This window comes from Crocodylus porosus, unplaced genomic scaffold, assembly GCF_001723895.1.
Source record: "Crocodylus porosus isolate Cpor-Errol unplaced genomic scaffold, CroPor_comp1, whole genome shotgun sequence".
In the NCBI taxonomy this organism is placed as follows: domain Eukaryota; kingdom Metazoa; phylum Chordata; order Crocodylia; family Crocodylidae; genus Crocodylus; species Crocodylus porosus.
The window spans coordinates 17875865-17891660 of record NW_017728925.1 but is presented as its reverse complement, the minus strand read 5'-3'; the positions used below and the strand labels follow the sequence as shown (position 1 = coordinate 17891660).

At 40.6% G+C, this 15796-nt stretch overlaps 1 protein-coding gene across 4 annotated transcripts in view; it reads left to right on the top strand.

Moving 5' to 3' along the window:
• DENND1A (DENN domain containing 1A) overlaps window positions 1–15796 on the top strand; it is a 284733-nt gene that overhangs the window by 171342 nt on the left and 97595 nt on the right. For all 4 annotated transcript variants that reach the window (XM_019541012.1, XM_019541015.1, XM_019541013.1 and 1 more), the window contains exon 12: window positions 10515–10616. In XM_019541012.1, the coding sequence (XP_019396557.1) occupies window positions 10515–10616 (102 nt within the window). The remainder of the gene's footprint in view (window positions 1–10514; window positions 10617–15796) is intronic.

Genomic DNA, 15796 nt, shown 5'->3' with positions numbered 1-15796 from the left:
GTGTCCTCCCAAGAGCCATAGATCCCTGTGCTTGTACTACTTTATAAAGCTCTATCATGCAGGGCAGCAACTCATAAACGGCTTCTTGCAGCGGGTCAAATGGAGTGCAACATACACATTCAATTTTAAGGACCTTTAAAGTTGCACTTTGCTGAAAAGCAGCAAATTCTGTGGGCCCTGGAGCCACTCTCACTTTTAAATTTAAAACTGTACTCCAATCTTTATCTCGCATATGATCACACACACTTGACAAGGAAACAAAACCCAAACAGTGTATTCTGAATCCAAGCAAGGTGTGGTGGATTGAGCATGAAGCTAGAAGCCAGGAGATTGGGAATTCTCATCCTAGCTGGTTAAGCAAGTCATGTAATCTGCGTGCCTTGGTTTCTTCATCTCTAGGACAGGGATGATAACAACAGGCATATTGTGAAGGCTGGTGTTGTCACACTCTTTTTTTTAAAGACCGTGCCATTCAGGCATTAAAAAGCATTTTAGTTACCACACCAGAGCCTACAGCTGTTGATCTTTTTCCCAAATACAAGAATGGAATCACCTCTCCAAACCCTCTCCCGTGAGTTTCTGAAAATTATCTACCATGTAAATGTTGTTCTTATGTTGTAGCTAAGGGGTGGGCAAAATGCGGCCTGGGGGCCGGATGTGGCCCACCAGGCCATTCTATCCGGCCCATGGGGCTGCTAAAAAATTTAGAAAATTAATATTTATCTGCCCCTAGTTACCTGTCATGTGGCCCTTGGTGGCTTATCAAAACTCAATAAGTGGCCCTCCACCCAAAATAATTGCCTGCCCCTGTGTAGCTGATAGGTTTCTTTCACTTATAGAAAAGACTTACTAACCTTGTTGTTCTCTTATAGCTCTGCGGTAGAGCTGGTGGGAAGGGAACAGTTTGTACTGTAGATTGCCTTTTTAATTCATGTGTCTGTTTTCAACAATGACCAGTGCCAGATGGGAATAAAATGATGCACAGAATGGATTAAAGAAAGGATTGGGGGATGCCCAGTTTCAGACCAATGAGTCAGATTTCCTGACTGAGGAGTGGGCCTGACCCTGCAAGTTTGGATATCAGTTTTCTAAATTTCAGAAGCATTCGCATCCAGTATCCTGGTTAGGATGAGGTGCATCGTATTTTCTAGTCTTGGGAGAAATATTTTTTTTTCCTTTTCCATGTAAAAGACTTCAAGTCTCACCAGGGCACATGTGATTTGATGCATTCGATCAGCTAGAACCAGGTTCCCCCCAATTTAGAACTCCGCAAAAGAAGCCTTTTTTCCTCAGAAGCTAGACAGGATGTGCATATGATTTACTCCTGTCTGTAGATGGATTTTAATGCCCCTCATAGTGCTAAAAATACTACATTGATTGGTTGACAACACAAGGTGGTAATGATCTTACAGTGAGGGCATAGATTTGTTTCCTTGTCCTGTGTAAGTGCAACCGGCATACATTCTAGATTTACATGATATTTAACTCTCTCTCAAACACCCGACTATTACAGAGATGGAGCCATGTAAATATCTAAGTAAGGGGAAAAGATTGTGTTTAGCATCTGACATAGCCCGGATTGCTTTCAGATAGCCAGGGCTTTTGGAACATGCGTGCATATTGGCAAAGCCCTGATATTTAGGGAGCCTGTCCTCTATTTGCTCCTAGAGGTACATTGTTTGGGTCTGAAAAGATTCAGTTCATCTCCTGGATATCTTTGCCATCGCCATTAAAAAGCCACACACACAATAGGCTATTTGATTTATTATTTACTTGTAAGTAAAAGTATACTTTCTCTGTGCCCAGGCCAAAGGAAGATGGACTTTTGTCGAATTAGGTCATTATTGTAGTTTATCTGTTGTTCTGTTTCTGCTGCTGAAAGCCTACTCTCCTTTGTTGTGCCTTTCTCTATACATAGAAAAATGTGTAGAACCTTACAGTTCTGTTGGCAAAATAATGTAGAAACGAAATACTTCCTTGTGTTCTAACAGTCATGAATCATTAAATGTATTCATTAGGACATCTTTCTAAAATAAAAGTTTAAAGATCAATTAAAATGATACTCTAATTACCTAATGATTTTTATTTAGAGCAATACAAAATAGTTTATAAAAAAAGTATATAAATTGCATCCTCTGTGTCTTGCAAAGCATTTGACACATGCATGTTACGGTAGCAAGGTAAGGCCCCAAGACAGTAGTCTTGCATTTGGGTTCAGGCAGGTGGATCCTGAGCCCGTATGGAATCCGTGGAAATCACTGAGGCTCCACATAGGCCAGAGGTCTGTCCTGGCACCTCTGGCATCCAAACCAGGCGTTACTGCAGGCAGGGTACCGAATTAGTTTGGTGAGAGCCTACCGTATGCTGATATAACTAAGGTGGAAATAAAAGGCTAAAGCATGGGTAACTTGGAACATAAGAATTAGCTTCCTCATAGGAGTCTATTTCCTTGAAAGTACCACTGCATTTCTTTAAGTTAATCTTCCCTTTCCCCCAACTTACATTTTTTTTTTTAAAGGATACCCATGTTTTCTGCCTCTAGAGACCTTTCCAAGCCTCTAGAGACCTTTCCAAACAGCCGTGCACCTGAAAGTTAGCTGTGAGTTTTGGCATTGTTGGCGGAGCAGTTACTTTAATGAAAAATGACAATTTTTTCTTATGATTAAAATATCAAACGGATCCATTGACTGCTAAGTCTAATTTGCTGCGACTGAAATGTTCTCCAGTGAGATAAGATAATCTCCTGTTATAGGGCAGAGAGCTCCAGCTGATTTACGAGAGAAAATCTTAGTAGAAAATACAGAACTGTGTGGTGCTGTTATTTTTCAGCCTTTCTATCATCACCTAGTTAGTCATTCTTTATAAGATTTCCATTTAGCAATCCATAAAGCAACTTCAAAGAAGACTGAAAGTTTATAAGCTGTTAGATAAGCAAGGCTTGGGCTATTACATGAATAATAGAGCTCACTTACGGTACTAATCAAATTCATATTAGACAAAGATAAGTATGTAGTACTGATAAATAGCAGCAAGATAAGAAAATGGAACCGTCTCAAATTAATTTGTCCCATCTTCAGTCTTCCAGTTTTGTTACTAAACCTATATTAAACATTATTTGGGAATTTGTGATGCATTTAGTTGGCCCATGTGTTGTAAGTAATGCCCAGCTTAGCTGGCAGCCTCTGCACACTGTCATTGGACAGAATTGGTTTTAGTTGCCATTTGTGTAGCTGAGGTTATTAGTGTGGCGGTGCTGATGGAAGAGGAATACCCTTGACCTAGTGGAATACTTACTGGAATTGAAATGCATGCGGTTTCATTTAAAAACGTTTGGGGATAGTCCTTTGTAGCTGTCAGATTCTGAATGGTTGACAGTGCAATCTTCCATTCAGGGCTTTCCACAGTTACAGAAGTTATACAATAATGTATCTCTTAGTCGTGCTTGATTCAGGGCAAAAAACTAATATTTGCTTAAAAAGAAAGCCAGTGACAGCATAAACAAAAAGACAATTCTGTACCTTTAAATTGTCATCACTAGACCGTCTTCATCTGAAGTAGAAGTAAGTTACATTGGCCAAATTCACGGCCATTTAGTTTGTATACAAAATATTTCAGTTGAATTTATTAGCAAGAAAAAACCACTATGTTCTTTTGCTGCCCCTAAGCAACATGGGCCATTACCAGCACTGCAAATCCTGCATCTGTTCAGTGAAGCAAATGGTTAGCTCCAGCCCAATGAAAATAGATGTGGTCATCATAGCATAACTTCTAGATTCACTAAAATTCATCTTAAATCTTTAATTTGGTGGAACACTAAGTGTGATTAAGAATGTGGGTAGTGTAGTAGCCCTTCCCTTATGTAACCAGATGTATCTGAGTAAACAAGAACAGGGTGGAAAACTTTCATCCAGAGATCTAGAGACTACCAAGTGTGCGCGTCTGAAAAACACGTGCATGCACTTTATGTTAAATTCTGGGGGTGACTATGAATTCTTTGGCATTAGCCTTGGGACTGTCTAGTTGTAGCGCTAATACTATTTGTGAAGGGCTTATCTTGTGAAGTTTAAGTGTATTATCAATCTAATTTTTTTAAGAATTGTATTTATGGAATTGTGGAACTGTTTTCCAAATCTTAAAATAAGAAGCTTAATGGATATTGGGGAGAGGGAGGGGATTTTTAAATTCAACTCCTGTTGAAAGCGAATTTTGTTATGCACATGTATACATATACATATGCATACACATTTTTGGTATAAACACAATTTTGGCAAGCATTGCTGTGCATGATTTAAAGGGTGTGGATAAAATGCGTCATAAATGCTTGAAGTCATTTGTAAAACAGTCTCTTGCTAAAAAGTGTTTGTAAGCATGAGAAGAACAACTTTAGATTTAATAAGAGATTTGTCATATGACATTATATGAAGTTTTAAGAAAGATCTTTATCATATTCAGCACTGAAGAGCTCTCCAGTGGGTGCTTCTGTCCAGTAGCATTGGATCGTATCAACGCTAGTGATTTTTGTCACTCAGTTTGCAGCAGCTGCTTGTGATAAGGATCTTGAGAATCACCTGTGTAGGATCAGGGCTACTGCACATCAAGGTTAGGAGATTGGCGGAAGAGTGGAAGATGCACAGGGGGGGGTAGCAGCCCACCTGCTGTGCAAGGATCAAAGGGTTGAAAGGTCGAAGGGCACATCTAGCTTAACCATATCTGTCTGTTGAATAGCGATTTCAGATTGTAAATCTAAGAGCGATTTCATTAAGTCCTTCTGGCTGCTGTTGGGGCATGAAATAATAAAATTTTATATCCGTTGCTTTTCCTGCTTCTGGCAGCCAGATTGACACATTGCTGTCTGCCGTGTACTGGTGTTCTTAAGTAAATAAACTATAAACGTTAACCCTGACTGATGGAGGCAAGAGCGAGGGAGTCGTAAAGCACAGGGATCTCAAACTTACTGTTGTGAACGATACTTTGCATTCTAAGAGGGTATAACATAAAACTAGGTACTGATGAATGGATGCCTATATTTCTGTTTAAACTTTTGAACAGTTTTAACTTTGATAGGGGAGAGAGAACTTAGCTCAGTGTTAATATACGCTTGTCAGCATTGGGATCTAGTCACAAAAAGCTACCATTAAATTCAATTCATCTTAAAATTCTGTAAACCTAAAGCAAACAGGTACTTGAACTATTTGCTTAAAAAACTAGTGCCAATAGTTCCATCTTAAATATAGAGTGCGTTATTTGAAGCTCAGACTTCATAGCGAGGATCTGCAAATGAAGGTAACTGCAAACAAGTGCAACAGTGAGTGAGTTGTAAAAATGATGGGAAGGGCAAAAAGTAAACAAGGAGTATAAATAGTGATACCAGCGTGTATTAAAGTGGAAGTTAGCTATTGATGGAACATAACTTTGTTTCCAATATATTGTTGGCTATGGGCCCTTTTCCTCAGTACAATATTTTTATACTTTCTTTGGAATGTAGTTTTTGCGAACTCTTAAATAATATAGCTTAATTATCTCAAGTGTTTGGCTGCTCAGGAGTAAGACGAATCCCACTAACTGCTGCTTATTTACTGACCTGGTGTTTAAGGCCCCCTGGAGTTTGTTTGAAAAGTTAAGAGATTTTCACAGTAAAGGTGCCATTTCTGAAATTTAAAGTGCTCTTTTCACCAGGAGATAAGTTCACTCTGATTAAGTCAGTAATTCTTACTAAGCCATGTTTATGGAGGCTATAAACAATGGGTTCAGGGCGCTTGTTAAACCAGGTTTCCATACCGCTCCACTCTTTAAAAACTGACATTTAAAATAAAAGGCAGGTGGAGATGCTAGTTCGGCACACTGTATTTTATTATGGATGACTACTAGGAATCCAGTTAAAAGGGGGAGCCTTCTTCTTGTGTGCAAATGACCTCAACCTTCGTTATAGACTTTTGAATCAACACAGTCTCAAAGTTTATAAGTAAATTACATGTGTGAACTCCATTGTCCACATATGAATCGATAAATTTTCTAAGATACAATGAGTGTATTACACAAAGTACATATCCCACTTTCATAGGTGGGAGCTTATCCTGCTACTCTGTAGATGTCTTTTGTAAAATACTTAACCAACCTGCCACATTCCTTTTGGTATGTAGCACTTTATTTCAGGTATTTTGTCCAGCCAATCAAGAGGCTGTGATAAATTGAATATGATTATTTGTTGCTTATAAATAGGGAGAAACAGTGACAGCATGTATAAAATGTAGCTATGGAAAATGGCTTGGATGGAGTTACAGCTCATGGAAATTAGTGTATTATATAGGTGTATTCAATGTCAAAAGCCAACCTAGAAGCTGGTGAATTGTAAGCGTGTAAGAGCCTAGAAGCTGACTCTCTTTATTTTGCTCATGGGACTGATAGATACTTGCTCAAACTAGTCACAAGTATTGTGAATGGAAGGACTCTCCTTTGCAGTGAAATCACTGTCTTAATAAACATTGAGCTTTTTCCAGAGAAGCTGCATCCTTTGCTCCCATAGGGCCATAGCACAATGGAGCTTAGTGCCAGCCTTGCTTTGAGTGACAAAGGTAATGCTGGGCCTTGTGGGGAGGTGAATCAGACTGACGAGCATGTACAATCCTTGCGTCCACATATGCTTTCTTGGGTGGTAATTACAGTAGTAAAATCTGCCAAAGCCTGAGATGAACCTGAGCTTTAGATAGATATCAAGTCCTGCCAAGACTGTGCATGTTTATGGCATGCACGGTTTATGGAGATCCACATCATTTTGCTGATAGATGAGGAATCTGCATCTGCCCCAGTTACAGAAGCTTTCACTAGCAAGTTCCCCTGCCTGTACGCCTAGGTCACCACTGGTCCTGCAGCAGGAATCCAGGGGAGGTTTCAAGCCTTCTGTCTTGTCCTTCTGGCACTTGGTTTTGACAAGCTTCTGGCTTTGGTTAAGCACATTGCTAAAGACCTTTTTGTTGAAGCTTTCAAGAGTCCTTTGAGTATAAGTGAGATTTTTAATTTTCTGAAACAGGAAGGAGCAAATCAGTTTGTCTGCAGCTTCCTGACTCCCAAAAGAAGTGAGACTCCTGGGTTACTTTAGAGTTTATCAGATGCATGCCAACTAAATGACCTTTTGGTTTCTGAGGGTGGGGAGGGAAGTACCTTGATTTTCATGAAGTACTTGTTTCTTTTGTGAGGAAAGCAGTAAATGGAATATCCTTCCTTTAAAATCGGACACAGTACTTGGGCAGGACCTCATTTTAAATGCCTTAGATGGTCTGCTCCTTTAAGAAGGCCCGTTTAAGTAGCAAAGTCACTTCATTAGTTTTCAGAAAAACGAAGGGAAGTGTTTTAACAAAAGAGATGCCCCTGGCTAGGTTTTATGCATAAGACAAACTTGTTCATAGCGCATGAAGCTTAAGCAGACAGTGGGAGATTTTTAAATTTGTGGCAGGGAATACAGCAGCCATTACTTCTATTTATCATTAAATATTGGATTAATAGTGAACATTTATGCTGTTGTTTCTGAAATATTGGCTTCAAAGTACAGACTTGGCTATTTAATAAGTAGCTTGGCATTTTTGTCTTTTAATTCAGCATCTGTCCTGGAAATCAGTGGACTTTTGATGCCCAAAACTTCTAGAAGTTCAAGCTACTCATGTAGCAGCCCCTCTTGCACCAATGTGTGTTAAACATCTGTTCTGGCTGCGTTGTGACACCATGCTTAAATTGAGCCGAAGCACTGGCTTAAGACCCGAATCTCCGTGGTTTGAGGGGCAAAGATATTAAAAGGGCTTCCTCAAACAGTTTTTAAGAGTAGCCAGCTTGTTTATTTAGGAGACTGGCACACTTCTAGGAAGATAATATTTTGCTTACTATTTAATGGAAAATCTCCCTGACTATACTTTGTAGTTCCAGTTTGGATTTTTTTTCTGGTATGACTGTGCATTTGATGCTAATGACTTTGACTAATGCCCAGGCATTGTCCTTCTTGGAGCTGATCCAGTCAGCACCATGCCAGAGCCCCGGCACCTGACGTATCTCCCTTGCGTTAAAACGATCAAATGTGCCAAATCCCGTGCTTTGATGCCCTCTGGGGTGATGCTGTGAAACCTCTTCTGTATCTGAACCCATTGAGCAGTGTCTGGAGGAGAGGCTTCATGTCTAATTTTTCAGCCACTGCAGAGCCAGTTTCTGAACTCTTGATTGTTTTAATGTTAATCACATTTTTTCCCCCACATGGTTCTTCTGCATCTCCTTAGACTTGGCTTTTGTTGCTGGCCCTCAACTGAGAGCTGTCACCATGTGACAAGCACACTGTTTTCTGGTTTGCAGTGTTCGAGTACAACTTCTCAACGACTTGCTGGGCCCTGCTCTCTGGAGTTATGGAAAGTGACTCCTTGTTCATTTTGAACAGGCTCTTCTGCTCCTTTCTGACCTTTTCCCTTTCTCTTTTTCCAGCTACTTTCTTTCATACGTCCTTACTTTTTTGGCTGGATTTGTGCCAGCGTAAACTGGTGACTCTGTGAAAGTCATTAGTGCATCCCAAGTGTCAGTCTGAGTCATCTTGCTCTGGAAGCATTTTAAATGTGATGTTTTTGCAGAAGATCAAATGATCTTGGATTCCTGCTTCATAGGAAGCCCCTCTTTCCCCCCCTCCCTTCCTGGTACTGTAGACATTGGGTGAGGATGGCTCGACTTTCCTAGAGGGAAGAATTTTCATTCTGGGGTGAGATTATGGTGGAGATTCAGCTGTCTGAGTATCTCGGTGGATCTGCTTGGACCATTCCCTTGTTTCTGTGTCTGGTGGTAAACCACAGATGGAAAAACCAGATCAGAGTAAAGCTCTACTGTATAAATAGATAAATATGGTACTTTGGCACCAATAACTGAATCTAAAGTAATAGGTGGACACAACTCCCGCGTTGTGTGGAAAAAGTGGTTAGAAGCAAATATTTCAATTCAATTCTTGGGGCCATCAGCAGTTCAGATAATGTTGCTTGAGAGGAAATGGGATCTGGCATCCTTCTCTTCTCTGGATTTGGACCACAGGGTGCCCTCAGGTACTTAAGTGGCCCAAGGTACCAATGGCTATTATTTTCCCAAACAGGCCGTGCCTTTCTTCTATTATGCCTCCTTGTGCCATTGTAAGAAACATAAACACTCAGACTAGATTAGCAGACAGGGCTTTCACCCAGGGAGTGGGAACTGTGTCAGACTTATTCCAACTTTCCATCGAGAGGAGGGGATGTGCGGTGGGGCTTACTCTGTAGAGGTTTTTTGCCCTTTGTAGAAACAGAAACATGAAAAGATTTTTTGTTCCAGGAAAAACATTCCACTTGTTCTCCTTCTTCCTTTGTGGTGTTTCTCTCCCATGTTTGTTTCCCCCATTCCTTTTTACTGAAAGCAATTCAGAAGGAACAAGGAGGGAGTCCTTTTGTTCGTCCCTATTTGGCCCGGAGAACCTGGAGTTTTTAGCTTGGTTCCATAACCCATACAGCTTGCTTCCCTCTGGATCAGTCTTCGAAGTGAAAACCTAATATTTTTCCTCAAAGTTTCAAATAGTCTAGCTATGAGAGAATCCCCAAACAGCTCTCAGTTTGGTAGCATGCTTACTTCCCACTTCCTTGGAAAACAGACTTGGCAAAATGTGAGTTAGACCGTTACATGAAAAGGTTTTGCCATACAGAGACTGGCAAAAGAGTGGAGGAGCAGTTTGCTCTCAGAAACTCATGCTACATAAAGAAGGATGGTTATTCGGAGCGGTGGGAGGATCCCATGCATGCTCGCGAGGTCAGTGTCTCTGAAATCTGTGTTCTGTAATGTCTGTGGTGGTCTGGAAATCTCACAAGTTTCCAGGCAAGTCTTCAGACTTCATTTCACTTGTATTTGCTAATGATGCTGGAAGTTTGGACAGCTGACTTTTCCTACTCTGAGAATTAAGGAAAGAGTTTAGCTTTCCTTTCCCTCACCTTTATCCCTAATTTTACGGTCTTACTCAAAGTTCACCTTATCTGTGAATACAGCAGTGGTTGAGATGGGAGGGCAAAGCCAGATCCTACCTTAGCCTAAACACCAGTTTTGTAACTAAAAGAGCTACCTTTCTCTTCTATTGAGACTCAATATAGACTGTTAAGACTTACTGATTTATTTTTTGAGTCTCAGTGGAGCTAACACTTGTGCTTAGAAACAGGAGTGCATGGAGTAAAATATGTATTGGAGGTGCTTGAAGTGTCTTTTGCTTGCATGATCTAAAGCAGGGGCTCTGTGACTTCTCCAGCAATTGCAGTATACAATGTGGTAAGACGCGTCCTTCTGCAGATTGAGCCTTTCATCTTGAGAAATTATTTTTATAAAGGGGGAAAACACAATAAATGGTGGGGCAGAGAGAAACCACTAGCTTCTTTAAATGTATGTGGGAAAATAGTATGGTGCAAGGATGCTGTGTGTTGTGACATGTTTTTAGGGATACGATTTGACCCCATCCCACCCCTTTTACTGACTTTTCTATTTTCTAGAATGTTAGAAATATGGTCCTGGAAGATGTTGTGATTCTTAATGTTGACACCAACACACTGGAAACCCCTTTTGATGATCTTCAGAGTCTTCCCAATGATGTGGTATGTATGTATAAAGCAGATATTTTCAAACTGTTTGTTTGCTTGCTCTTTTTTTTTTACTGATTATATTACCTAACAAGCGTGACTGCCTCTGCCAGAGCCCTGCGTGCTAGGTGAAATGCTTCCTTTATTCTTCTGCTGTTTCTGAAGAGTGTTTGACCATTTCTGAAGGGTCTTGAGCTCAGGTGAACATCTGGATCCTGCAAGCTTGGGCTGCTTTTTGTGTAATCCAGAAATGAAAGGGAAGCAAGATTGATGACAATCAGGTTGGGAACGCCTGCCTTGGCTTTGCTCCAAATCTCCAGCTCATTTACTAGTTTCCAAGTTCTCTGAAGATTACAAAGTCTTGCCTGAAGAAGAGAGAACTTGTGCAAAATGTATGTGTGTCCTGTGAAATAAAGCAAAAGATAAAGCAGATTTTGGGGAGACATGAGGCCCCTGGGAAGGACAAACGAGATGCTGTTTTGCACATTGTAAAAAAGGAAGAGAGATCTAATAGCGAATGAAGCTTTCTCCAATGTTTTTTCCAGTTTGTGCTTCACATTTTACTTCTTGCCCTATATTTTCTTTAGCATCCTTCATTGTGGAGCCAGGCTGCCCACTTGATTGCTAAGACTGGTTTGTGCATATAGGTCTGAACTGTTGCTCATGTCTTGTGCAGTTTTGGCACTTCAGTAATTCTCAAATATTCACTATATTTACAAATATTTTTAAATTTTTTTAAAAATCAGTGTTCTTGTATAAATTGTTGAATGATGCTTTAATTTCCCCCTTTGAGCCACATATGTTTCCAATTTGCATTACACTGTATCGACACCACCCGTTCCTGGAGTATTCTTCACTAATGAAGCTGAGAGAAGATAGAATTGGTAAAGTGTGTAGAGAAAGTGCACTAGAAGCCATCTCTAGGTCAGCCTGCATCTATTTTAGAGCAGATGGAAAAATCTGAATTGCTCTTGCTACCTATGCTTAGATATTGAGTTGACTATAAGGATCTATAAAAGTAAAGGGCCCTTCATTTGAAGGCCTAATTAAAATCCTGCCTCAGTGTACAGTTGAATATGAAATTGATATGCCGGGAAATTAAAACAAGCTGCCTCTTTTGTGGGTTGAGGGAAGAAACTCAAGTATAGATTTTCTTTTTGTGGCTCTTGAATATTACCTGCAACAAGAGAATGCTCTGCTCTCCATTGTCTTGTCACACACCTGTTTGAAGCATAATTGTCATTGCTTAGTGCACATAGAGCAGGCCAATGTTGCAGTTCACAGGTAAGCAGGAGTTTGCCACATTGAGGGCTCTTTTTCCATGGTACCTGCTTGGAGCCTATTGTTAAACTTCTTCAAACTGGAAATGGAAAGGGAGCACTTTTGTGCTTCAGCCACAGGAGAATCCTGGATTTTGTGAGGTGCTTCTGCCTATTTAAAAAGCTTGCAGGCATGCAGACAGAACCACCATCACGCTTGCCAGGTTGTCTGGCTTTACCGTGGTGTTGTAATATCTTGCTGTGTCCTTGTTTGTAGTGGAGGGGCACATTCTTTGCAGCAGGTGAAATTGGTTTTCTGCTGTGATTTTTCTGCAAGCTAACCATGGCCTGGCACTAACTTTTGTAAGAGGGCAAGCATGATTTCATTTTTATAGCAGGACCGACTTGAGTATCTAAGTGCACTCTGCTGCTTGATGATGAATAAATGCCCTACTTCTGGATACCTTCTCTTCCACCACATGCGTGTCACCTAAAGCACTCCTTCTACCAACTTAGATCCTCAGATTTAAATACAAATGTGTTAACTAGTCTGGCTGTTGTGGTAAACCTTTAAATTTTATACTATGATGAAGATCTTTTATCTAGGCTAGATAGATAACTCCCTACATGGCAAATGCCTGATTTTTTTTTTTTCTTCTTAGTACTGAAATAGTGAGACTTCAAGCCATGACACTTTGGCGACTATAAAGAAGCATTGCTTGAAGTCTTGATGCGAGGTGAGCATCGAGTTGGCAGCTTTGTCTAGATAGTTTGTAGTTCTGGTGCAGTGTCCGGACCGTGCACATATGCTGCACGAACATGACACAGCTGTCCCAGCAAGTGTTTCTCCAGGGCTGAAGGAGCCTGGGGAAGGTCCGCCAGGGCCCAACTCCACAGATCAGCAGAGTACTTTAAGCATTCCTCTTAAGAGCTATGTGGAAGAGATCACTTGCGTTCTCCCTCCATATTCATTTCACTCCCAAGAGCTTCCTTTTGTGACTGCCAACTAGTTACAGAGGTGTCGGTCTCTGATGTGGTTGTCTGTTAGGACTGGGACTAACCCCAGAACCCATTTCACAGGAGCCACCACTAGTCAAGAGATTGGGAATGGCTTTGATCATGGTCTGTATCCATGAAGCAGAGCTGAAGGGGTGGAGTTCAGAACAGCGATTGCCTGAATCACTTTAAAGTTGCTCTACAGAAGGAAACGGAAGCATAACTGAAAACATCTGTCCTTGCCCTGCAGGATTCCTTGCCTGTAGCCTTGCAGATCATGGGGCGTTACCAGAGAGAAACGCATACAAACGTCTAAAATTGCCAAATATGAAGTGACACGCTTCCCTCACCTCTGCCCCTGAAGTGTTTCCATTCCTTTGCTGGGAAAAGTCCAGTGCATCATCATGGATTAATAGAAGTTAGTTTGCATTTTCATAGTTTGCATAAGGACAATGATTTCCAGCTACCATGGCTTGGAAAGAATGTTTGCTTGTTGGAAAGTGGCTACGCCCTTTTGGCAGTAGTTAGACGTTTGCAGGCTTCCCATTTGCTGCCGTGGGGAATTCGTGCATACATACTGCCTCCCACTGCAACGTCCTTTCACCGCTCGGGGGCCTGCGGCATGAGTCAGTTCACTGCGTGTAGTCACATATGCCGCAGCATGTAGGCAGGGAGCAGTGAGTTATGCATGAAAGGTCCATCTTGATGCAAAACTCCCTGGCTTTTTGGCAGCCTTTCTGTTCATAACTTTTACTTCAATGCTGGGGTGCTTGGTTTTTTGGGGGGTTTTTTGTTTTTAACTAATTCTTCCTTCTGATTTCACTCTTTTCACCCAAATCTGTCAGCTGATCATCACTCCTGCCATTATCCACAATCCTGGAAATGACAGACTTGTAAATTTTATAGAATTATGTAAGAAAAGTCTGGATACAGCGAGTCCTGGGCCTCAAACACACATATGATTTGTCAACAATCAAGTATTATATTAGATTTTATGGGACCTCGTTAAAGGAGCTATTGCAGGAGCACTGTAGAACATCAGAAGAGACTTCACCAATAAACCCAAAACTTCAAGCTTTGGAATGTCATAAATTTTAAGAGACTTCCTTCCTTTCATTACTTACTTTTACTTCACTTTTATAACAGTAAAGAGTTGTGTTTTATTAGTTTAAATTTCTTGATTCAGTTTTCTGCAGGTCTATTTAAAAGCTACATTTTATCTTAGAGGATGTTTGGAGCATTGCAGGGGAAGTGCTGCCAGCAAATTCAATTAACTGGCATGGCTCACAAATCGTGTACATGGTGTATTTTTTTTCACAACTGCTATATAAACACAGCTGGGATTAATATTTGTTGTAACAAAGACTTAACTTGAATCATTTTGCTTTGTGTAATTAATGTTTGGAATCAATGTTTCTGTCTTATTCCTCATTTGTATTCCTCCTTGCTTCATTATTTTAGTTACCTAGATAATGAAGGGTTCTCCTCTAGGTCTTTTCCTTTCCTTTAAAACTGTTTAATATTTGGCTTTGACCACTAGAGAGCAGCTGCTTTTCTTTGCAAGAATTGAATTTCTGTCAGTTCTTTCATGCATCATGTGTTTGGAACTGTAAGTGGATCAAGTTGTTCATCACAGCAGGGGAACTGTGAAGCTGATCTATTATACACAGTTTCTTCTGGGGTGGGGGCAAGGAAAGGAAGATGGAGAGAATCTGGCAAGTCTGCATTTCCACTGGACTTGCTCTACATGGATGCATTTGTGATCTGCTGAGGGTTGAGTCAGGCTATGTTAGCTGAGGAACTGAAAATGTCTGTAATAGTACCACAGTCATGAATGGTTGTTAAGACAAACCATGCTCTCAGTATTGCTCGCTAATGTAAACACTGAGCACTTCATTAGCTCCTGAATATACACAAAATTTACTTTGCTGAATTAAATCCATTTACAGTCAGCAGTGATGAGTAACATTTACTTTCATGCATTCACCGGCAGACAATTGATGCAATAGAAAATTTTAATAGTGTGCTTGTTTCTCTGAACAGCCCTTTATGCTACATTAAGGGATCTTTTTTATTATTGCTATTTTTAAAATGCTGTGACTTTCCTAGACTTGGGCTGTGAATCATACTTGGGTTTCATGGTAGTGACATTGCTATCCAAGATGTTGTCTTTTAAGGGCCCAGGGCAAGTTAGTCACTCCTGGTATCTGAGTGAAAATGGACATGATGAAATATCTTTCTGCTTAACGTGCATGCCAGAGGGGCTGGAAACCCCCTGAGACTGGTCCAGCAGAATTGGATTAGACACTAAATGTGGCACTTCGCTCTGGCTTGACTGGACGGTACCTCTTAGCACTCGAACTTCTTGAATCGCCCAGCTCAGGTCTTTTACAAATAAGTTACAAATGGCTACATTAGTAGGCAGATAGTTGAAATGCTGGGATCTGCTCCTGCCTTGCCTTCTGTTTGTTATCCTTGCATGTTGCTGATGGCATAACCATGACAGAGAGCACTTGGGCAGCTATACTCCTTTTTTGTTTGGCAGTAATAAGAAAGGAGCTTTACTTAGAACTGCAATTTACCTTTCAGTTGCATCTGCTACTGGCAAGTTTCCTACATCCCTTTTCTGTGTACTACAAGGGGGAGGCAGGAGAGATCAGTAATTTTTTCTGCTTGTGTGTATTTGGTATAGGCCCTATAGATTTATTGTCAAATCCTTCCAAATAGGCTAATCTTGGAACTGAAGCCAAAATGTAGATGCCAGAGCATCAGATGATGAGGAATAAACATATAAAAGTTAATCTCTGTACTTAGTTTTTATTAGATCAAAGCCATTGATTTCTGGTGACTAATATACGGTATATAGCACCAAGTAGCTTTCACTTGTGTTTTGTGTAACTGAGTACTTGCAGTTGGCCTCTGATTTTATTTTGCTGCCCC